General features: G+C 39.5%; 1 protein-coding gene across 1 annotated transcript in view; it reads left to right on the top strand.

Annotated features, from left to right (window-relative positions):
- Positions 1-25,592, top strand: part of tbc1d1 (TBC1 (tre-2/USP6, BUB2, cdc16) domain family, member 1) — a 51,926-nt gene that overhangs the window by 9,587 nt on the left and 16,747 nt on the right. The window contains exons 3-14 of the mRNA XM_059338141.1: positions 10,378-10,968; positions 13,557-13,646; positions 13,732-13,836; positions 15,260-15,392; positions 16,068-16,159; positions 17,039-17,155; positions 17,733-17,858; positions 18,089-18,234; positions 18,577-18,837; positions 19,413-19,529; positions 19,826-19,942; positions 21,139-21,272. Coding sequence (XP_059194124.1) covers positions 10,378-10,968; positions 13,557-13,646; positions 13,732-13,836; positions 15,260-15,392; positions 16,068-16,159; positions 17,039-17,155; positions 17,733-17,858; positions 18,089-18,234; positions 18,577-18,837; positions 19,413-19,529; positions 19,826-19,942; positions 21,139-21,272 — 2,029 coding nt within the window. The remainder of the gene's footprint in view (positions 1-10,377; positions 10,969-13,556; positions 13,647-13,731; positions 13,837-15,259; positions 15,393-16,067; positions 16,160-17,038; positions 17,156-17,732; positions 17,859-18,088; positions 18,235-18,576; positions 18,838-19,412; positions 19,530-19,825; positions 19,943-21,138; positions 21,273-25,592) is intronic.

Genomic DNA, 25,592 nt, shown 5'->3' with positions numbered 1-25,592 from the left:
CTCTATGTAGCCAGAGAGTAGAGTAAGTTGGAGTAATCCGTGTGTTTGTTTTGTCTTGGTAATTAAGTGGCGATGCCCTTAATTTCTTACCCTCCCCTTTGACCTCTTTTGCTCTCTTCACCAAACACTAAAAAGTTTATTTGGTTTATTGCACTGAATTGCAGCTTCTCCTTTACCGGTGGTACTTGTGTAACTTCCTTCTTTTCGAGGTCAGTACAACAGTAGTTCTATTTAATTCTGGTTTGCTGAGAAACAACATGCTTTTTCAATGTTGTTCCTCTGTGAGAAGCCAAGTTTGTGGGTCACAGCCTGAGGCTGTGTCCAACTGCCTTCCTGTCTGAGATCATGTACATTTTACACTGAACAAGATGCTGTGTGTCTGTAGTTAACATGAGCAAACTCCATGTCTGCTCCCCTTCAATCCTTTCAGTCTACTATTCATAATCAGATGTTTTAACCTTGTTCAAGAAGTCTAAAATGGGACCCCCCCCCCCCTTTTTGGAATAAGAAATCCACCAATAGACACAAAGATTTGTATCTGTTTGCGTTCATCTGGGTTGGAGAGATCCCCAGCATTACTGACTGCAGCCATAATTTCTTTCTGCAGCAAACAATTATTTTCATTAGTAATTTCATGTGCTGATTATATATATTTTTTAATATTATCATTTTGTCTGTGAAATGACAAAAGTTGGGAATAAATGTCCATTCTAATTTTAAGAAACTGGTACCAGCAGTTTAATCGTTGCCTAATGATAAACCATGAAAAAAAAAATCTATATATTTTGCATAGTTGATTGGCATGTTGGTTATACTTAATTAATAGGAAACTTTGCATTTTTTTCAAATTTTAAACCAGCTTTGTGCTATTGCATTGTGGGTAGTATACCGCTGGCGAACCATGACTATAAGAGCTGGGGCTTCAGCTCAGCCAAAACCTAACCATACACTAAAAAAGCAGCCACAGGGCAAAATGTTTTGTTTAATTATCCCACAGACTTTTGCTTTGCACTGAGTATAAAATGAGCAGGGAGCTCCGGGTGCTGGCAACATGGAGGAAGGCCAAACACTGTTCATCTGCATACTACCCTCACTGATGAAACAAATCTGGTTGAAAACTAAAACTAACTTATACAGAAGGATTATGTGGTAGAGATAGACATTGTAGAACTCATGCTGAGCAGTTAAGGAGCTGTTTATCAGCCAAACAAAGCAGAGGGAGTGAAACCGGGGCAGACGGGCTGAAATGAGAAAAGGCTAAACGAGTACAAGAACACAATCCTCCTCCTCTTTATGGCTGTTCTGTGTATTTAATGACACAAGGAGTGAGAGGAGAGGCACATGCAAGGGCTGAATGTATCTGTTGGTTCAAGTGTTTCAGTGAATCAAACAGTGAAAGCAGGAGGAAGAGCAAGGGTTAGAAGGAGGAGTTTGTAAGGAAAACAGAGAAAGGTCTGTTGTTAGTGGACAGATAGCAGACTCCACTCTCATGCCAGGATGATTGAAAACAAGTTGAAGTGGAAGCTAGAGGGTGAGAAACATGGTGTCTGGATGCTGCTGATGATGAGAGGGGAATAGAAACAGTGAGTGAAACGCAGATTGAACAGATGATAGGAAATTGACTCTCAGAGTTGACAGGTAAACAATGGCACAAAGAAATTTGAAATGAAACGAGAGGAGGAATCAGCATTTTCATTAAAAGAAGTGTTGCAATCCTGCTGCATTAAGTAGGTTTGGACAGCACAATAAACACATCAAGAATTGAAAATGGGCTGAATTTGTCATTGGTTGATTTTTCTTAGTCTTCTATTTCTGCCTCCTCACATTCAATGCATATGGGTTGTGGGACGTAATGCAGAAATCATGATTCAGTATTCTGCAGTTTTGGTGTCATGGGTTGGTGCGTTGTCAGTAGATGGGACTAATATAACTCTTGTCAATGATGGGCAAGAATCTGAGCTTTGGTTTTTCTGGCTGAGTGATCCCACAAAGGTGTGATATTCGTGCCCATTTATAGTGCAGTCCAGTGTCGTGGAACGACGTGGGAAGAGACGATAGTGACGTGCAACAGAGCAGCAGCAGTGCTGTACTAGGGATGGGAATAATTAATCGTTGATCGATTAATGGTCGTTAAGAATTTGGTAGATCACATGGAATTTTTACTTTTAATTTTACTTTGTATTTTTTATTTTAATTTTGATATTTGACTGCATATCAATACTCACTAAACTTAAACTCTGCTCTGTGCTCAGTTCAGCTGAGAACAGCCATACATGAATAAGCCAATGAGCTGGGAATTGAGTTGGATAAACCTACAGTTTGCAAACTGAGAGTTGAAATATCAATTATAAAACACAGAAAAATACAAGAGTATTAATTTGAGCAAAACAGCTTACTGTGTCAAACCTTGCTAGCATGAATTGCTAGGTTTAATTTGATCCAAAACTTATTAAAACACAAAACACACATAAATATGCAAGATTACTGTGAAATTTAACCTCATACCTCTTCAAGAGGTGCTAAAACATAAAACATTGAACTCCCTGATGTTATCTTTACAGTTTAATCTCAGTTGATTTAGTTAGACAAGTCTCTTTTCGTCCTTTCAAAATAAAAGCATCAGTTATCAAAACAGGCTTTTGCATAGTACTTTAAAAATATATTTTATTTTTCCCATGTATGCATGCAGCGATTAATCGATTAATTGATCGTTAACGTTATAGATAATCAAGTTTACAGGTTTCTTCCAAACGCCCATCCCTATGCTGCACAGTAGCACAGTGCTAATTGGCTGCTCAGTTAGTACTGTAAAAGTACAATATCATGTGCTGCAGCAGAATGTATAGTTAGCAACATCTTTTGCTTACAACAAGCAGCGGACACTCTCTATACAGTTAGCAACGGCGGCGGGAGTTGTTGCTGTTACAGAGCTGGGATCACTGGATCCCCCCCATCCCACCTCTAGTACAGACAAGACGTTTCAGATGCGTAAATATCGCGTCTTGAAACGGCAGTATGAAAGGACCTCATGTATTCCAGTGTTAGAAAATACCTAAGGTCCTATGTTTGTTATGATATGCCTGCACTTTTCAGAGCATGAAGCAAGAAAGATGAAAGTAGATGCAGTGCAAATCGCCTTGTAAAAGACAGCAGGCCAGGGAGTTAGAGCAAGCTGGGGAAATGAATCTGCAATGCTGCCTAGTTTTTCTTTGTGGCAAAGCACAGCTGATCTTTCTGTGTCTCTCCCATGATCCGTGCTCTTAATGTTTTCAGTGTGACTTATGCTTTTCTTTCCGAACAGGGTCTTAAATCACAGAGATATTGACCTTTGTAGTCCACCCTCACTAGCTTGTAAGGTGTCAAAACGCTAACCCTCCTAAATTGAATTTAGACCACCAGTAAAATTTTTGATTTTTGAAATATAGTCATCCTTTTCAGAAGTATCAATCAGCATATCTGTTGTGGGTACATGATCTGGGTGTTTATGCTTGATGCATGTAACCATTATCAAAAAGCATGCAACAAGTGTAGTGCCCAGTAGAACAGTATATTAGACTGTGTGTTTATGTCTTCCTTCGGGAGTAAGGCCTTTATCTTCAAAACATGGACAGTTTATGAAAACAGTTTGCTGCACTCAGATACTTAATATAGAAAATCTAGTGGTTGCAAAAAGTCTGTTATCCTGAATTGTTTAACTGTACTCCATGGATATTAATATACACAGAAGAGAGCCTGGAAGAGGAACATTTACTGGCACACTTGCACATCACACGTAGAGTGGGTACAGTTTGTCTCAGCACAGTTCTGCTCTGACTGTCAGTTAAACAACAGATTTGTTGGCCCTTTGTCAATAAAGTGCTAAAACGCCCCAGGGCAATGTGGAAATGTTGTTGCAGAATACACCTTGAATGGTAGAAGTACAAGCTTTCTTTTTTCTCTTTTTGCTTGTATATTTTTTGTGTATCTCTTATGTAGGAATACCTTGATCTGACTTTTATCAAAATACTGAATACTGATCCTATACCAGCATTTAATAAATAAGCTGCATGCCTAACTCTGTGGAAGTGACAACTCTTTTATGTGTAAGGCAACATCAGACTTGTCTTATAGATTGCTTTCCTGACATTTTAACATTTTTCCCAAAACTAAATGTAACTGTAATGTTGACATTAAAAGTCAAGTTTTCCATTTGTGAGAGGTTGAATCTAATCCTTTATGTAAAGTAGTAGCTTATAATGTGTGTTGGTCATATGTTAAACCAACCAACCAGGCTACATACATTTTTCGTATAATGTGTTTTGTTGTTGTTTGGCTGTGTCCTCTTGGTCCCTCATTAAAGAACAAGTTTCTCGGTTGTTGCTCAGTATCCACAGAACAGCATTGCATGTCACTTGTGTCAACAGGAAATTGTATCAAAATATCCTTTTATATTCTCAAAAGCATTTAGCAGCTGCAGACTTTGTGAGGCTGCCCAATCCTTTAAATTTGTTACTTTAATCATTGAAATAAGAATCTTCATTAAATTGCAAGTTGAGATTGCATCTGCTGTGGTAGACAATCATGAGATACATGTGCCTTAAGAAATATAAATATATCCTATAGAAAGAAAAGAAATCCTACCATACCGTCGATTATTTTTTTAGATACCTTGCTAATTAAGACTATACAAACCGACAAGACCCAAAGCATTACCAAGGCAGAGGTTAAGTGTAAGCAGACAGAAGTCATAAAGGTTATGTGGTTTGGCATGATACCTGGGAATGTACTACTGAGTAATTATCTAACTGCTGCAGAGGTAGAAGAATTATTCACATCCTTTATTTAAGAAATAGTTGCAACACTGTAATAAAAAAATGTAGGATGTTATACACATATTAAAGGCCCTTCACACCAATGGTTCACCCACACAGGTGGATTCACTTACTGCCTGATTACACATTGTTTTAGGACAGGATGTGTGTAGAAAACATGCTTACTTAGCATCTCCCTCTTTATAGTTGCACCTATAAAAGCAGGACGACTTCCATTAAAGTAATTGTTGTTAGCGGGCAAAGCACAAGTGTATTTAATAACATTAATGATGGCTGCATTACCTTTAGAGGAGGTCCTGGTTTTGTGCGTGCTGACTTACTTTAATAGCTGACTGCTGACTGGGATGCTTAACTGAGTGATTGTTGTTGTGATATTGTTTATTACACCTGTGCTTTCTTTGCTGCTATAATGAGTCAAAATGTCATCTTCAGCCTGAACATACAGGGCCTTTAAATGACTGAGTTATTATTACTAATCCATTAATTAGCTGAGGCTTGAGGTGGAATTGCACTAGTAAAAATACAATTAAGTTTAGTATTTAGAAAGTATCATATTTTATAAGCTGATCATGCTTTTTTGATGCAAAACTGGAATTGAATAGTGAAGTAAAAGGTATTTTTCCCAGTCCCTTTCCACCACAGCACTGCTGTTCTTTATCTTTTTAAAAATAGAAATCTTAAGGGTCAAAGCCATTCTTGGCATTAAACTGACATGCTTATCCAGAGCAGCTTACAGCTGGGAAAGAACAAAATGAGGCAGATATTGTTTTCATAAAAGAACAGGAGTGAGCCCATCTCATGCCGAGACAAGACGCAACAGGATCTGACTGTAAGGTTGAGTCTGTGAGACTGCAGTTTCTGTATCTGCTCAGGCATCTCACAATCATGACATCACAGATGTGACTCAACCACTGCTTCTGCTTTGCTCGTCTACTTCCTCCTTTTTGTTCCTCGGCCTGGTTCACTGCCAGTGTGGTGGAGCAAACTGAGCCCATAATAGGAGAATCGTGTGTGTGTTGGCAGCCAAAGGTTATAATCTGACTTGTAATGATATATGTTTGTAGCATTATATCTTTGTCCATTGTTTAAAAAAAGGAAGTAAGGCTCTAAATCATAACAAACCCAGAGCATTTTTTTTCTCAGATGACCCAGTGCCCTGATCTAACTGCAGTGTTTGGCAGAATTAACTCAATAAGTCAGTGGAACACACAAGAACAACATGAATGCACACTTCCTATTTAGGCTTACCTCATGTTCTGTTACTGGAGTTCTAGTTATGGGTATTTACATAGAGGAAGTTAAACAAGGTAGCAGCCTGGGAAATTATGAATTTGTGAAGACATTAGTCATGTTTTTCAAGTAAAAAATGCATTAAGCAATTAAAATGAAAAAAATGTTGGCTTTAGGAAAATGTTGGGCTTGCTTATATCCTGTTTTGCAGGAATAACTGCAGCAGCCTAACAGTTTAGCAGTTTGCCTCAATGCATTTAATCGGTTTGCTCAAGTATGATGAGAAGGGAGTTTTCTCTGTATATTGGCCTTTAGTTACAGCGTTGATATTGCAACTGCAGCCAATTATCAGCAACAAAGTACAAGTCAACAGCACAGAATGTCCCAGCTGTAGAAGAAAGATTACTGAGAGAATGTGTTTGTTACAAAACACGATATAGGTCATTCTGCTGACAGTGATCTTTTTCCAAGTGTATCTCATCAACAGGCCAGATTGATGATAACATTCAGTGTGACTCAGTGATTCAGATTAAAACCACAATCGTGGGGCATCTGAATGATTTGTGCCTGTTTATGAAACCAATATTTCTAACAACTTAAAATGACTCAGAAATGTCCTGAGTGAATGACAAATTTTCAATCACAGAATATAATATGTAAGATAAGATAAAGTGGAGGAATGGTTTGAGATGTTTCTATGAATGTTCTTTTTTTCGCTATTTAAATATACATATTGAGTACATTGTAACTTAGACACAGAATGACCAACAGAACAGGCACATTTCAAGGCTACAGTCTTGACACTAAAATTATATTTTTTGGGTGAAGTGTTACTTTGGTTTGCTGTTGACTTTTACCCCAAGCATGTTTCTATAACCTTACTTGGCTTCTTTTTTAGTTTTCTTAAGCATTCTTTTACTTCTGTTTGTCCATTGCTCGTCTATCTTTAAAACTGGTCCAAGCAATGGGTCAGACTGATTTAGTGGTCATGGAAATCCTCTGTGTTAGTCATGGAAAGAGTGGCTACAGAAAAGGATTTCTATGCGAGTGAGAGCCCTCAGTTACAGTTCATTTGTTCTAGGCTGTCCTCATTTAAACCTCGATGTCCAGACCAGCCCTGGTTAAAACAAATTGTAACACGTACGTCACAAAATAAAGACGCAATCTTCTTGCAAAATAATTGGATTCTCAGGAAGTGATTTTGATTTTGATTTTTGCATGATCATGATCTTGCTACAAAACATGTTGTAGCCAGGGAATGTCGTTGTCCTACAAAGCAATAATTTCATGTTTGTGTGCGGTGCGGGAATAATAAATTACCCAGTCTGGATATAAATATTCAGGAAACCGGACAAGAGCAACAAAACATTTTCTGCTTCTTTGCTGTGTTCTGAATGCTGCCTTTTTTGTTTTTCACCAGACAGGCTTGCATCTGTGAAGTATGAAAATTAGTGTTTACATAGATTATATAAACTACATTCACAGCCAAGTAATACAAATCAGTACAACACATAATCTCTCTTTATTGCAGTTTCCTGGACAAAGTTTATAGATGGCAGTGAGTGTGTATAATTGCTCCACAGAAATTGAACTTTTTTCTTTTTAACTCGACATGCTCCATTTTTTATAACCAACTGTTACATCCTGACTGCTAGATCCATTTGAGATTTTAGCCAGAGGCACAGAAAGGGACAGAGAGGCAGAGCTGTGGCCCTGTGGTCCTCTCTACTGTTATGCAACTGCAGTTGTTATCAGTGGGGATTGATATTAAAAGACATTTTCAGCTGCTGAGTAAACATAACATAAAATGTTCTGTGTTTAACCAAAAAGGGCTGCTGATGTCCTACTGCTTATTCCCCACATGCTTCCCAAGATTAAAAAGAACTGTGAAAAGTGAAGAAAATGGTGCGAAAAACATCTTTTTGTCCAGGTTCTGAGTCCAAAAAGTAGGTAATATCTGTTTCACAAAGACTTGCAACACTGTTCTGTACAATACTCCCTTTCAGGAGTAATTTTTCTTAAATCCATTTAGCAGGGGTACAACATTTAGAGCCCAGGTTGACTATTCATCATGTACAGAGCCATGGTACCATAAAGCCCAAGTATCTTAATGATCGTTCTATGGGAGCACTTGAGAAGCCAGGTAGGGTTGCGTGATATATGATGCTAGAAATACGTCCACCAGGAGACAATCGGCAATACCCTTTCCACCATTGGAACTATTATTGACTGAAGTCTTTAGGGTTCTGGAGTGATTTCTCACTCCAATCAGGCTGCTTCATGGTAACATTATGTGGGCAGACATAGAAGAGGAGAGCGAAGTTGTAAATACAGAGCAGGAGGAGCCATCTCATTAACCATAAAGTCCAGGTTAAGCAAACATGTATATGATCTGAGTTTTCCACACCACAGAAAAATGTGTCATTAAACACCCAGGCAAATTTGAATCAGAAAAAAAGTGTAAAAATAAAGAAAGTTTTAAAATAGTGACAAAAATATCAGTATTGTCTGCTCTGAAATGCTGGGGGCGTGTCTGCTGGAACCTGATATCTGATATCCAACTTCTCCAGTAACTTTGTGCTGCCATCACACTGGCTCCCTGTCTCTCTCAAAATGTTAATATCAAACAAACTACAGAGAATAAATCTTGTGTTTCTGTTTGGATTTTCTGCAGTGCACAGATCTGCTCTTCTTGAAACCCGGACGCTTCCATTTTGAAAGAATTTTTCTTACTTTTAACTCAAGTGTTTTCTCACAGGAAGCGGTTATTTTAAATTTGAATGTAAGTTTCAAATAAAATAAGAAAATAATCAGGTGATACAGTACAGTATGGCTATATATCTTTATTTTATCTTGATATATAAAATGATATGTATTGCGATAGAAGATTTTGGCCATCTCGTCCCACCCTTAATGTCAGCTGGTTATTACTCTGTAATAGTTGCTTTATAATAAGTGGAGTAAATTATGTCTCTGGTCTCTTGAGTCTCTGTTACAACATGTATGTGGGTGTGAGAGTACCCTGTTTTTGTAGTGTATTTTTGTCTTAATAACACAATGGTAAGAATGTGTGGATGATCAAAATGGTCATGGTTAAAAGATCTTCAAAGCAAAACAGAAATAGATGGATCCATTTTGGAAAGATCTCTTTTTTCTCCTCCGCTTTCACTCACACACATACACAAACAGTGGCGTGCTGAGAATGTTCGCTTGCACGCAAAAATCCAAAATGCACACAATACAAATACGTCAAGATGGGGATGCTGTGTAAACAACAACAGCTTTAAATAGTTTTATAAGAAATCAAAGCTGACATTACAGAGCAAAAATGGGTAACCAAAGTTTATGGAGTGAGAGTGAAGAGGAAAAAGGGAAAGGAGGGGTCAGGAGGAAAGGAAAGAAGAGAATCAAATAAAGGGAAAGTGAGGACAAAGCCTGCTTTGAGAGGAAAGGTCCCAGTTCGGCTTCTTTTCAACACAGGAAGACGTCACAAGGGCTGCTCTATTTCAGGGAACCTTAACACACATTTGAACATATGGCAGGTTCACTCATAGTGAGGTGTGGTATCTACATAAATAAGAAAACCTGTGGTTCATGTGTTAAATGTTTATTTTATTGTTTATTCACTTCAGGCAGCCAACTGTTTCTGGATTTCTGCCATCAGAGCTGGGACAGTATAGGCAACCAATCAATACCACTTTTAGAAATGAAGAGGGCAGTTAATGTTTCTTACAGTACGGCAAGAGACCTAAAGACTTAATAGGGCTGAGGAATTCATAAAAAAAAAATAAAAAAATGTATATCATTATAAATGTTCTAAAACTCCAAATATATCAATTGATCATGAAAAACAATCAAATACAGATATCCAATTTAAGTTCAAACTTTTTCTCATGATTTGTTAACATACTCATGTTAAAACCTTGGTGGTTTGATGTGGACATGTAGTTCACTATGGGGTAAACTGGTTGGACTGAAATGTATTCTGGCTCCTGATAGGAGACCAGGTCTGTGATCTCTTATCTATGCTGTCTTGATTGTCTAGTTTTGACAAGTCACCCGATGAAGGCAGAGTTCGAACCATGTTTGTGATTTTTGCACGACACAATAAATGACTCATCTTATCTGCAAGAGAGAATGGTGCAGTCTTCGCATTTTATTTTTTCAAAGGCAAAATACCATTCTGAATTACGTTTTTTTTGGTGCAACAAGATGTCCTGGCCGACAACTCGTATTCATTACAGATGATCGTAATCATTAGGTTAATTGTTGTGCAATTAAAAAATGTTTAATTACAGTAGTTTAAATTCTGATCTCCTGCTTTCTATCCCTCCAGGTTCCTGAGATCATCAGTACGTTGAGGCAGGCTGGCAAGAGCTCAGCTCGCAGCGATGACATCGCCACCATTTCCATCAAAACTTCCACCGCGGGCAGCGAATCCTCTGAAAAATCTTTTTCTTCTCTCTCCACAACGACAACGTCGGCAGCAGCCTCTGTTGCTGTGTCTCCGACAGCTTTTTCCAAGAAGTTTGAGGTGTTGTTCTGCGGCCGTGTGAGCGTTGCTCACAAGAAAGCCCCTCCTGCCCTGATTGATGAGTGCATCGAGAAGTTTAGCCAGTTACATGGCTCAGGGATGGGTGATAAAGGAGGAAATAGTGGGCGATTAGCGGGTGGGCTGAGGAGGGCTTTAACCTTTCAATCCAATGGACTCGGGAGTGATGACGTTGGTAATTGTACTGCAGGGAGCCCAACCATCGGGAAGCGTCCTGTACTGTTTAAAAAAGACCCCAGCTTTCCCTGTCTGCAGGCCCTGGATGAGAATGGACTCTCACCTGAGATCTCTCACACCAACACTCCTACCGCACACGCCCAATCCACTGGAGTACAGCCCACCAGCCTGCAGGAGAACAGGACCATGCTGTTTACGGTAATTTTCATTAGTAGACATATGCACACAAACACTAGCAAGTATGCGCTAATTACCCACATTTTCATACTTGCTGATAATTGCAGTAGAACCCATTTCAATAATTACTTTCCAGGAAATCAAACTAAATCTCAGAACTGTATCTGTCCCCAGATACAGCCTTGTTCCAATCATTGTGAGAAAACAGACTGTATGTACTGCACTGAGATCAGTATTTCAGGCACTGTTTACAGGGATGCACAATGGAACACAAAGTGAAACTGTTACACACAGTTTGTTGATCTGCATCTCAGTCACTCACGCAAGTGTACAGGGCTTTTTAGGCACAAACGTTAAAACCATCACAAGTTTCTCTTTGAAGAGTCCTGCAAAGGAAAATGCAGAAGGAAAGGTTGAATTTCTGCACATTTTTTAGCAATTTGTCTGTAAGAAATGCAACAGTCATGGACCACATCAGGCTTCTTGACCTTGGACTGAAAAATTGCATTTCTAATTAACTCTTTGCTGTACGTACCAAAGATTAAAAACGATTTCAGTCAGTGTGGCAATCTCATGCTCTGTATTTGTATGACAGTCTAGGATAGGTTTGTCCTGCAGTAAAATTACAGAAATATTTTTTCAAGATATTTTATCTTTTGTGCTTGGATGTAAATAATAATACCTTTCCCAGTATTTTAACCCCCCACACTGTTCAGATTGAGTTGAAGCAGAGGTTAAATACATTACCATTGAGCATTATTGCACATTCATTTTCACCTTTCACTTTTCAGTTATTCCAACTCAGACAATGTGAATAACAGTTTGCCTCAGACATATTTGTTGAGATATAAAATAGCACTTTGGAGTGCTGTTAAGTGCAATTATGGATTCCCTGAATAACACATTTATTCATACTCAGTCGCTCATAAACGATAGAAAACGAGAGAACAAAAGAGAGAAAAAATATAACTCCTATAATGACTGAGCAAGAGTAACTGCTGACTGCTGCTCAAAATGATCTCAGTCATGCTCCCCTCATTCACCTTTCTGTGACCTCAGTGACCTGCTGCCAACAGTTTTCCTGTTTGTCCTCCAGACGGGAAATAGGGACAACTGGCACAGGAACCACCAGGGCCTGTAGCTGTCCCTCTCAGCAAATACAGACATATTAGTGACACTGATGATACATCCTGCTGCTGACATGGAGAGTAGACAGAATGACCTCATCCTGGTGACATCATCACCTTAGGTTTGAAGATATGCAGGGCTGACACAATCACAGCAGGTCTTTGGAACTTGGCCCTAATCTGTGTACATTTACAACCACTTAACAACTTTACTGTTAATTTCTTCTCTGTGCTGACCACCAACACCGGCCAGCTCTGAGGACATCCACTGTCTCTCTTTCTCTCTTGCCGGGCCACGCACTCACTCTTACTGCTCACTGATCTATTCCTGAAATGACCCGCACTTCTCTTATAACTTCATGTTTTCACCCAGTTTTACATGAATATTCTAATTAGAAAAGCTGGATGGAGGCAACAAATTCCCCACAACATTCCACGGAGCTGTCAAACAAACCACAGCACCCGCCAGGGAGACTCTAGCTATAAATCAATACACCTGTTATCAGCACCTCTTTCATCATTTTGCTTTGGAAAGCAACAAATACAGTCTCATATGAGCTGAAACAGAAGAACCTGTCCAACATCAGTAAGATCTTCACAGCCAAGCTCTATTTTTCCATGTTTTTTTCCTGAAATTGAAACAGTGTGCTCAGGTTGACACTTTATTTACCAAGCAGATGAATACACACCCAATTCACTTTCTATTTGGTGCCACATTTGTAACATTGGCTTGACGTCCCCTTGATTGTGGAAACCAACTGTTACACAAAATGATTGCAGTCAACACAAAAAAATTGCAATCATTGATTGATTGTGTAATAATTGCGAGAGGCCTAGACAAAGATTAAATCCCCCTTTTCCTCCAGAAAGAATCTGATTACGTGATTCATATTTGGTACAGAAGAACAATAAAGGGCAGCTTGTTCACAGAGAGAAAAGCTGAGCTCACAGAGTGTGAAGACTTGGCATTTAACAGACATAACATCACTTGCTTATTATAAACCACTCAGTCCCTTTTGGAACTTTAAGAGTGATTATCACTCATGATGATATAAATGGGAATATCCCCCAAAGCGGAACTGTTCTAAAATCCACTAGTATTTTTTGAGAAGAGAAGAAATGAAACTGCCCAAAAAGTACTGAAAATATTATTTTTAGTCTCCCCTTATATGACGTAATCATTGATCAGACTTGCAGTTGTAGTTGACTTAAGATCTCATTAATACAGGCTTTTTTTGCTATTAAACATATCTGTATGTGCGACAAATGTAAAAAAAATAAAATAAATGCTGAAATTTCAGTGTGAGAAATTGGAACTAGGGACATATCTGGTTAAGTCTGTGACCACACCACAAACCTCACCACCAACAGAAACACACACACGCTACAGACCGCTAGCCCATGAAACACTTACACACATCGAGACACTGAGATTCAATGGTCTAACTGTTTTGTCTTTGTGGGCTTTTTTGTTTGTTTCAGGTGGGCAGGTCTCAGATCTTCTTGGTTAGTCCAGACACTAAGAAAGTTGCCATAGAGAAGAGCTTTAGAGAAATTTCCTTCTGCTCACAGGTATGAAGCTCTGTATTTCTTCACATAATTGTCTGTTTAGGCCTGTGTACGATCCTTTAACCTTTCCTGAATCTTTTCTTTTCAGGGCATCCGTCACGTGGATCACTTTGGCTTTATCTGCAGGGAGACAGTGGAAGGAGGAAGCTGCCACTTCGTTTGCTATGTCTTCCAGTGCACCGACGAATCACTGGTAAGAGACGGACAATAAAGGGAGAGTGTAGCAGAACATGGGAAGAATAAGATGGGACATGTTGTGTAAAAAAACCCCACAATAATTCATGTGTTTTGCCCTTTTTGTACATTTTCAACAGAAATAGAAATAGGCACAACTGCTTGTACAATTAATTAATTTATAATGTACATCTACACATGTTTGTATGATTGTTAATGTGAACACAATGCACAGCTGAGTATTATGTGTATTTCCTGTAACTAATTCCATTTTTCCGTATCAGCGCTTCCCACTCAGTGTTCATGTTAAATCATCCCACTCGTTTAATTTAACACCCGGCAAGTTTGATTTAGATTTAAATTTGAGTGCCATAATGCATGAAGCTGATATTCGCCACCACATGTTGTTTTCCATCAATCAAGATTAAATTCTGCTTTAATTCTTTAAACCTATGACGCAGTGCATGTATGCTCCACTGAGTCACGGTGTGCCAAATGGACAGTTTGATAACAACCCTGGTCATTAGACTGATGTAATCTACTGTTTAATAGTACATTACTGTTGCATTGTGATTAGCTTACACTAGATACAGTAGATACTTACTGTAATGTTTGAATGAGTCACTGGGTCAGTATTTGACTGCTGCCACAGTAAACTGGACCATCTGTGGGAAAAACCACATGTCCTTTTTACTTGACTTTTATTTTGCACTCAAGGCCCAAGTCAAGACAAGTGTCCCGAGTCCTAGACTTTGACTTTGTTTTCCTAAAGCAGTCATAATGTGCTTTTCACCAAATTAAATGCCATTTTAACAACAGAGTAACCTAAACCAACTGGTGCTAAGGAATGTAACGTTAGTTCTTAATGGTTCACTTCTGCAACTTTATTGGATGGTTTTGGTTAAAAAAAAAGTGGATGTGAGGAATTTAATGTTGACTTGCAGGGGATGAATAACATTAAATGTAGGGGAACTAATTGATTGGTGGTACACTTTTTAAATAATATATATAGTTTTTAATCTTTGGGCTTGGGGGAGGGTATCAAGCATTTTCAAGTCAAAAGGCTCAAATCCAAGTGAAGACACGAGTCACTGGTGTAAGTCGAGTTTTTTTTTTCTTCCACCAGTTTTATACTGCATACAATTTTATATCTGCCAAGATCCGGATTTTTCTCATCTACTAAACCTTGCCTTGAATTGTGACAGGGGAGTACTGGGTACAGAAATGAATTGGATACTAAATATATAAAAAGTCCTTTGGCCTAGAATGGGGTGAATTGGTTCCAGTAAGTGTTCTTTATAGTAGAATACAGTCCTTAAAAGAAGCTCATGTGAATAAATGTGGGGAGAAGCAACTGATAAATGCAGCGACAATGCTGAAAGGATGTACTTTGACAGGTGAAGGGAAAACAACATAAAGAAGACTGTGTTTTGCTCTTGTAGGTGGATGAGATCATGCTGACTTTGAAGCAGGCGTTCTCTGTGGCAGCCCTGCAGCAGAATGCAAAGACCCAGAGCCAGCAGTGTGACAGCTGCCCCATGCAGCAGCTCCACAGACTGTGTGAGAGGATCGAAGGTAGAAAAACATCTCTGTGCTACTTTTACAGTAAATTTCAGAAAATTAAAATATTTCAAATTATAATTGGTTGGAGTAATGTTGATAGGTCAAGTTTAGACAGTTTTATACATCTACACAGCTGTGGGACAATAAATTAGTAATTTTGTTAGGCCTGTCTACATCACATTTACCTCTAAATAATTCAAATCTAGTGGCAGAAGGCTGAACTTGGCAGTAGATTTAATAATAAATATTTGATATTTCTATTACACGTCTTCTGGGAGTTGACACTTTTTGTGAATGTGATTTATTTAAGAGGGAAAAGGGCGGATGTATTTCAAGTTTCTGTGTGATTTGTCAACTGGCCACCCAACACACATAACAAAACTTTCACAAAACAAATATTTAAGGCTGTTACAATCAAGGAGAAAGGTTAATATCTTATTTAACATGCCTGTTATTATATCAACGCCTTTAATTCGTTTTTATTTAACTATCCCAAATGTATTTATATTTGTTTATCTGTATAGATGATTGCTTCACAGTGGTTATAGTGGCATATTATACTGCTGAATTATGTGACTAATAAAAAGGCCACAGTACCCTTCATACCCAAAAACATACATCTACTATTTCTAAAACTAATCTGACTTGAGACTAGTAATGTCTTCAGTGTATTTTTTTATTTTTAAGGTCTACACCCATCGAAAACCAAACTGGAGCTTCAGAGACACTTGGCCAGTCTGGACAACCAGGAGCAAGCATCAGTCTTTGAGAACACTATGGTAATATGTCTGTTCTGCCTGTGCACCTGTAGGTCAAAGTGTGAATTCCTAGAGGTCCCTTTTAGGCGACTGCAGAGAGATACAAACCAGTCAGTCCGCAATTTGTCAGCGACATCTAAGTAGCCAGAAAGTGTAGCAATCTTGGTCTTGCTGGCTAATAGGCAAAGTATTTGTGGCCAGACGGGAGAATTTAGCTGAGCTGTTTGAGCTTTCGAGTCAGAACATCTCAAATACAGCTAAATAAAATGAAAAAAGAAAAATTATAGGAGGAGTACAGAGTCTCTGCAAATACAGACATAATGATCGGGAGAGAATATTGTTGTAAATCTTAGTCATTCGGCCTTTAAGTCCATCATGACTGAATCACAGAGGAATCACATGTTTTCCATGTGGGATTTACAGTGACGCTTTGATCTATCTTTACACATGACTTAAACATTTCCTCTTCACTCTTCTCTCTGTTCTCTGGTGGTCTGTCTCACTCTGGCTCTGGCTCTCTTAACGCTTCACTCTCTTTTCCCAGAAACACAAGTGGATTGTTTGATAAAACATGTGCAAATCCTATTGAAAATTCATCTTTAGGCCTTCTGTTATTTATACATCATTGTTATTACAGATTACTGAGGCGAATGTCCTCAATTATTTCTCTGTGACTCAGCTGACATCTGCTGGTGATGTAGTTGAACTGCAACAATGTTGAACTTTCCATCAATGAGATCAGCAAATCATTCCTAGTAATGCATCTATTGTCCAGTCAAAAACCTTGAGATTTGAAACTGTTCCTCACATACCACTTCTTTAACTAAGTTGAACACAAAATTTAAAAAATTGCATTTGTGTGTGTGTGTGTGTGTGTGTGTGTGTGTGTGTGTGTTTTAGAGGGCTCGTCCTAAGAGCGATCAGGAAGAGAATGAGTTGGTGATGACTTCTTTGAGGAATCTGTATGAGGAGAGGCAGCGGAGCCATCAGCACACTCTGCCTGGAGAGAGCAGACAGGTAACTCTTTTAAGTGTTTTATTCACACATGTACACTTAGCCAGGGACACTCAACTTGTTTGCCCAAGGGCTACTACTGCAAAATGTGGTCAGTGGCCACTGGCCAGCTAGGATGTTTTGATTTGTGATGTTGCCTGATATTAGTCACCTTAAGTACAGGGATTTGTTGGCAAATTAAACCCAGTTGATAAAGCCAACTTCATATGTCCATTTTTCATTGGATTGCCTGTTTTCAACCTTTGCACGTTTGCTGTCCTCACTCATCTTTGCCAAGAGGCATATTTGGTGGCAGCAGCAAAGGTCAGGTGTAGGGGCAATTCTCTGTTGCTGGGTCCAGAAGCTTCTTTTTTTCCCCCTTTCTTCCTTTGATTAAGAAAAGGTGGATTTTGATGCTTTTAATGCAATCTGGTACATGTTATTTCATTACAAAGTACAAAACCAAACAAAAAACAATGTCAGTGTGACTGAATTTATTTTAGTTCTTAATTAGAAAATGGTTGTCCAACTTTTTCTCTCTCTCTCTCTCTCTCTGTCACTCACTCACTGTCTTGATCTCTGTCTCCCTGTGTGTGTGTAGGTGTGTGAGGAGGCAGCTCCAGCTCCAGTGGAGGCGCAGCAGCAGAGCAGCAGTCGGCAGCGACTTGAGCAGTTCAAGAGCCGAGCCAAGCGCTCTCTCACTGAGTCCCTGGAGGGGATCTGGAAAGTAACTATACTCTTTTTTTATTTCTTTGTTTGCTATTGTGAACATAAAAACAGGCATTTTAGAGGAAATTATCATTTTTTGTTTTTGTAATTCTTAATCTCTGCATTTTGAATATAGAAACGGGGAATTACATTATAAGGAACATTGAAGTATTTTTCCTGCTTTGTGATTGTTGCTTGCATGTTAAAGCCACATACTGTGTATAACCTTAGCGTGTGTGTTTGTTGCAGGGGAGCAGCAAGGCCAGAGCTCAGAGGGACAACAGTGTAGGAAGTGACAGCGGTTCTTCCATCTGTACAGTCAACAGCAGTCAGGACCAGTCCTGTCTAGATGACCCCTTGCCTGCTACCCAGCTGAGACCCACCAGCCCACTCAGGTAAACACACATTCACTCTCATGCCCACACACTCTGGGCAGAAGAGTCAGTGATTTAAAGGTCAGAGCAGTTCTCATTGAATTATAGGTTTATGGGGGTTTATGTGACTCTGAGTTCAAAATAGTCATTTATAGAATGATGTTAATGTCTCTAACAAAGGTCAGCCTCCAGAATGAATTGATAATTTAATAGTTTTTTAGAAAACTGTTGCTTGCAAAATTAGATACAATTGTACATACGTAAAGTATGCTTGAATGACTATAAAATACCATAAAAAGCTGAATATTTGGTCATGTTGTAGTATTGACAACGTGTATTTTACTATTTCCTTATCATTTTCAGGGGCCACAACTCAACGGGAGACCTGAAGCGCCTCGACCCCTCTCTTCCCCTCTCTCCCTCGTCCTCCTCTTTAACAAGTGACACTCAGCCTCAGGGCATCCGCCGACGGGCCAACACCTTCAGCCATTCTCCCACCCCATCCTCAACAGATTACTCACCGGTGCACACTCTAACTCACACACCACAGGACCCTACTGCAGCTACCAAGCCCAAGCTCGTACGACACTACTCCGTCAGCACCGACACTCCACACCAGAGCAAGTACGTTTTGTGTGTGTGTGTGTGTGTGTGTGTGTGTGTGTGTGTGTGGGGTGTGTGTGTGTGTGTGTGTGTGTGTGTGTGTGTGTGTGATTCTGCTCCTGTTCCTGTAAACACTGTCTGACTGTAGGATGACTCAGCCGCAGTCCCGGAAGATAACTCTGTCAAACATTGTTAATGTATGTTTATGTTTTTCAGTGAAACATATTCATCTGTTAAAAAAAAAAAACATCCACACATCCAATCAGCAGCTCAAAATGGTATGTCTTCCACCAGAAGATGTTCGCAATAGCATTACGGCAGCACAAAGCCTTTTCAAGACTGATGAGCTTGAGGATAATGCCCATGTTTGGGAAAAGCCGATGTTTATAGTTAATAATAATATTATTACAAGGAACGATCAACCAAAATGATACATCTACATTTATCACAGAATCTGCATCTCTCAGCTCTTCATTCAAAACACTTTTTTCTTTAATTTTTCCTGCTTACTCTTCACACCTCTTTCAGTTTTCATACTGTTTTCAGTGTCTTGGACTTTCATTGCTCTTTCTCTCTGTATTTGCGTTGTTTCTCAGACATGTCCCATACAACTCCACCCTTCCTCCTGTTCCTCCTTGCCCTTCATCTCCCTCTTCTCTCCTCACTCATCATCCTTCCTCACCTTCTGCTGGAGCCCGGCTCAATAAAAAACGGTGAGAATCCTGCAATGGTTATCACTTCAACTCATGCAGTATCTCTTTTCCTTGTTTTATGTGCACCTATAAGTGGTTCATTACTTCTTTTGACCTTGTTTTCCATTTTATTATGTAAGGCCCTCTTCAGACAGAGAAATGCTAAACATGTCACTCAATTGTTGACAGTCTGAATAGAGAACTTCGGTTCAAAACCATTTCTCCTAAACCACATGTCTTTCTGTCTGAACGAGGCCAAAGTTACTCTTCTCACCTGTTTACTGCCTCGTTTTTTCATCTCCATCTCTCCATCTCAGTCCTCTGGGTGGTCTACGTGCTCGTCTCCACTCCTCTTCCTCTGTCCCTAATTTTCTGAAATTCCCATTTCTGGCTCCTGTCCAAGAGAATGATTTTCCTCCTGAGCCAAACAGCAGGTACACACACATGTGCACACAATTGTCATGTCCACATTCGTGTGTCGCCCCTAATTCTAATATGAGTCGTCCGGAGCGGTCTTTTGACTGGACCTTTTTTTGGCCCTGTCAAAGAGCAGGGCTGTTTTCGCCAATGTCTCTAATGGAGACACGCAGAGTGAACGGACATTTGAGAGGGCGTGGCCTGAGATTTTCCCGGTGGCCACTCTTCCCCCTAAAGGAAACACATCTATAGAGTACAACACGACTGGGACTTTTCACAACATATATCACTCCACTCCAAACTGTCCTAAACTGTTGCTAACATTAACTCACATTATTTAACAAAGCCTTGGATTGTAAGAGACTTGGCAACTGCATAGATGAACATGTTTCCAGAAATAAGAGGACAGGAATGAAGCATGGATAACTTTACGTCAGTGTAAAACCTGCAGTTGTGCTCATGTGACGTCCACCGACCTCGACAAATTAGAGAAGACCAGAAATGAAGCCAACACTGTGAGGTAGACAACACGGGCTTTGAAATGCTTTCATGACTTGGCAAAATCTAAAAAATATTACCACCAACAACCAGTCAGTTGAGAAGACTGAGCTGAATACAGTCTTGAGGCAGTTTTTATGGACCCAACTAAAAGAGAGCAGCTACCTTTGGTTTCGAGCTGATTTAAACCATTATATAAACAAACCTCCAGTTATCCATTTCTAACAATGTTTTCAAAGGTGTTGTGAAAGAGATCAGAAGAGCAGGGAAAGTCAGAGCAACACACCACCTCTCTGATCTCACCTAATGACCAGCACAGCTCAAAATATTTTGCACTAAATCCAGACAACCCACAAGGTTCACTGAACAAGGTCTGGTACATATTCAGTTACATTTTGGATGTCCTCAAATGTGACAAGAATGGAGCAGAGAAATTTACCTTGACATTCAACAAAGAAACAAAATCATGAAGAACATCAAACATGCCAACAAAGCAATTGTTAATAGACTCTTAATTACTGTTAACTTATAAATGGTCCTTTTAGAATCATTGTATAAAAGCAGGAACACACTCTGTAGTGATGTGGTGTTCTATCATCACAGCTGTAAAGATGATGCACAGTACAACATCACTGTATAAACTAAAACCTACTGAATGTTTATCACCACCCTGTATGTAACTGTTCCTGTGTGTGTGTGCTTGTGTGTGTTTCAGAGATGTAGCAGCTCTGTCCACACCGAGTGCAGCATGTGGGGTAGGGGAGAGCCCTCTGCGCAGCCACCGCCACTCATGGAGGCAGCAGATCTTCTTACGGGTTGCAACACCTCAGAAGAGCACAGAAACCAATGGTAAGAATGGACACACTCACAAGTTGATTCAACTCTAAGCACAACTGCCCATAAAGACTAAACAGTGGACCCCTGAGAGCCAATGTCATTGTCTTTTCAGTCCTGAAAGCTGAAAGTCAATTGAGTCAAAATGAGGCCCACTGAGTGTTTATCAATGATCTGGTAACTTGGTAAGTTACAGAAGAAGGTTATTTATTTTAAAAGTAATAGTTGCCTGGATTAAACTGGGGACTCAGTCCCAACAAACTATTTTTTTGTCCAAGATGACACTTGTTTTTAATAAACAATACCTAGAGCACAGTGGAGAGAAAATCTTTATTGTTGGTTCACTCAAAACATGGAATATCTGTATTTTTCTAACTATACGCTGACACCTGCCTGCAGAAAGCTACAGAACAACATGGCATGAATTGAACAGAGCTTGATACAGTAATTAATTCTGCAAAATTACCTACTTTTGCATTTGGTTCATGTCTGTGGACAAAAACTTTGGCAGGTGAGATCTTCACACTTGAAATTCTTTGTATGCTCCAGTTGCAAACCTCAGTATGTTGTCTTCTTAGGAAGAAGGCACACCTCTAAACAAACACGTTCATATGTGTACCCGCATGCTTAGTATCCTGCCAAAATAAGAGCATGAGCAGGACACATCAGATGTGCTTTGTTACCTGTACTATTTTATTTAACAGCCATACACGTAGCCAACATGTAGACAGCGGTGCAGTGACAAAGCCTTTCCTCTCTGTGTCACTCTTTCATTTAATGTGATGTAGGGCTGCACGATAAATCGTTGAAAAATCGCGATCTCGATTCGCACATACACGTGATCTAATTTCTACACACGTCGATTCTGAAGCATTTCATATCTGGAGCTGCATCAGAAACAAATGCTCCTATTATTTCCCGGATTTTTTCAAGCGCCCCCAAACGCAGCACTGCCGCTGCCTCCTCCCTCAACCAATGGTAAAGCAGCTTTACGTTAACACGTGATTCAGTGGAGGACGCCCGCCTGCAGTTGAGTGTTTTGGAAAGAGTGAGCTAAAGCGGATGAAAGTCGCCGGTAAGGAGGGTTGAATCAATGGATGGCAAAGAAAACCCAAGCTGTAGTGGCGAGAGTCACCCACCGTCCCGAACCGACCTCGTGCCCAAAAAAGGTTCACATTCGGCGGTGTGGAAGTTTTTCGGATTTCAGCCAGACGATGACAAACAGTGTGAGGTGCATTGTAAAGTGTGTTTTGCCCTTGTTGCGGCGCCGCAAGGCAACACTACAAATCTCTACAATCACCTTAAACGTCACCACAAAGTACAGCATGATGAAGCCGTACAAGGCAAGAAACAACACAGACGTCAATAACCGGAACCTTGTACAATGCAACGGCATACCCACCAAACTCCAGTAGACATAAAGAGATCACAGCAGCTATCACATATCACCTAGCCAAAGATATGGCCCCAATAAACACTGTACAACATACACTCTACGTTCTAAGGAAATCAGACGGTTTGATGTGCATATGATGATAGGGGGAAGTTGTTATCACCTGCATGTCTCAATTTTTATTTTTTATTTTTGTTAAAGTAATTTATCTTCCAATGATTTAACTACTACTATGCCCTTGCCAAAGCACTGTTTTTTTGTTTTGTCGAAGTTCATCAGTGCAATAAACATTTTGTGAAAAAAAAAAAATCGTGCCAGAGAATCGTGATCTCAATTCTAAGCAGAAAAATCGTGATTCACATTTTTTCCAGAATCGTGCAGCCCTAATGTGATGCAACATGTGTGTTTAGAAAAGAAAGCGAATGAGAACCGATCGCTTTACCAGAGATCTTTCTCTCTTGTATATTCTTTAAATAGCTATAATCTATTTGTAGGTGATCTTTAATTCACTGGAATGAATGTTGCTGTGGGATTTTTATATACTGAGGAGTGCCAAGAAAAAACCTCTAGTTTTGGCCAGTACTTTTCTCTTGAACTGCCAATCTAGAAATGCATAGAGCATATTCGTATGATAAAGTACATGCAAATATTTTTCTATTTACTTTTCCGTTGTGTTGTTAATTATTTTGTCCTCAGTAGTCAGGAAAACATTGGCAATTTATATTCCTGTGCTGTGGGAAAATTCATTGAAATAGATAAAGCATACAAGAAAGGCCAAAATAATTCTCAACAAAGTTGATCGACCTCTTAGAGTGTCAAACCTTAACTTTACTTAACCATATTCTCAAGAGTTTTCAGACGGAAATTCATGGACATTAACGTGAGTTTGCGTGGCTTTTTTTGCATTATAGACTCTTTGCTTTGCTCCAACTGTTGCAATGGGCTGATGTTTGACACTGAAGGCTGGTGTGAACTGAAATTAATTGGAGTAAAAGCTTAAATGCCTTCAGCGAGTTAAAAAAAAAAAAATCATGGTGTGTCCTGGAAATGTACAGCCCTGTCGTGTGTGTGTGTGTGTGTGTGTGTGTGTGTGTGTGTGTGTGTGTGTGTGTGTGTGTGTGTGTGTGTGTGTGTGTGTGTGTGTGTGTGTGTGTGTGTGTGTGTGTGTGTGTGTGTGTGTGTGTGTGTGTGTGTGTGTGTCTGCAGACGTGGGAATCATGCATGTGCTTGCATGCCTTCAGTTCCTGTCTTTCCATAATTATATGTTTCTTGTGTGTGTGTGTGAATGTGTGTATGACTGAACAAGTGTTGACAGTTGCGATAGATGGGTGGATCACACTGTTGCTCTGCTATATTTCCTGAATCAAACACAGTAAAAAACAACCGCCTTGAGCGAAAAATACATGTACAAACATGTCCACACATTTACCGTTTAATTTAGCAAAAAAGGAATTTCTTTATTGCAATTATTATACTCCTATTTATATCTTGTGGTGAAAAACATTTTGTTGAGTCTTGTAAACACCCAATAAATTATTGCTGATACATTTTCTGTTTTTATCGATTTACCTATTGTTTTGATCTGGAAAAGTGATTGTGTAGTAATGTTTCATTTTCCGTTGTTCTGAAGCACCAACTGGCATTGATCTTGAAATGTAAACAAAGGTCACATTCTGTCATGGAGTGACTGATCCGCTTGAAGTGACACGCGCCACACCAAAATGGGTGGCTGTTATGACACATGTCCTACGATGCTGTTGTTTGTACTTCTGAGCTGAAAATGTTCATACTATTATTTTTTTGCACAACAAAATGGGATTTGTCCAGTTTCAGTTGTAACTCTTTTTTTTCTGGGGGAAAATTCCAACAACAGCATAAAAAATACTAACTTCAAAGTACTATAATTGACTTACGCTTTTATTATTAATAATATTATTAATCTCACCAAAACATGACAACAAAGTCTAACCTCAAGATGACTTCTGTAGCAAAGGTGATGGGGTCTAGTCTAGGGACCATGTAACACTAAACACTAAACAGTAAGAGGGTATTTTTAATATTAGGGAAAATTCATAGAAAGCAACACACTGCTGGCTACCACTGTGTCTTTTTCTATGCTACCACTTGGGGGTGCCAAAGTGTAACATTTACAAGTCCTCCACATACACCCCCCACAAACATCTCCACACAGTTTAATCAACACCTCTTTGACCTTCAAAAATGTGAAAGATGGTATTTTGCAGGAGTAGTGAATTACATTACAGCCTAAGGTGTTCCCGTTTATTTGTCCACTTCTGTACACACTCCTCTGGATTATGTGTTTTGGTCTAATGAATGCAGCAGGAATGTGGCACTAATGTGACCTTTTTTATCCACCTTCCCACTCAACTCATGAGGGATTAGTGAGGTTTAGGCCCGTCATTGTGCACTAAGTTTCCCTTTCAAATGAAACAGCTGAACATAAAGTACAAGATTTCTCCTCATCATTATTGAAATCTGCACCTGAAATTTATTTTGACAGCTAACTGCCGTGAAGTAAAGAAAAACAGGGCTTTTAGCAGGTCAGTGTGATGGGCTTTGTGCTGGCTGAATGCAGTGCTAAGTTGGGTTGGGCGTGTATTTATATGTGTGCGTACATGCATGAGGTCATGGGTGTGTCGACTGAGTTTGTGTGAGTGTGTGTGTTGGTGTGGATGGCGGTGTCTCAAGGTCATGTTGACAGTCCACACACAGACAGCGCCAGAGGAAAGCGCCAGCCTTGTTGACCCACTTTGCATTTCGTGTGTGTGTGTTCTGGGACATGGTTCTGGTGAAATAGGAGTGTTTGCTGAGGGAGTGGATCATGGCACTTTATGCAAGAGGGTGTGTGTGTCTGCGCGTGTGGTTATTTTGGCGTTGAAACACGGTTTTAAGATGAAGTGTATACAGTACGGTAGCTCTTA

Source organism: Centropristis striata, chromosome 1 (genome assembly GCF_030273125.1).
Source record: "Centropristis striata isolate RG_2023a ecotype Rhode Island chromosome 1, C.striata_1.0, whole genome shotgun sequence".
NCBI lineage: Eukaryota > Metazoa > Chordata > Actinopteri > Perciformes > Serranidae > Centropristis > Centropristis striata.
This window is presented reverse-complemented; position numbering and strand designations above follow the sequence as displayed.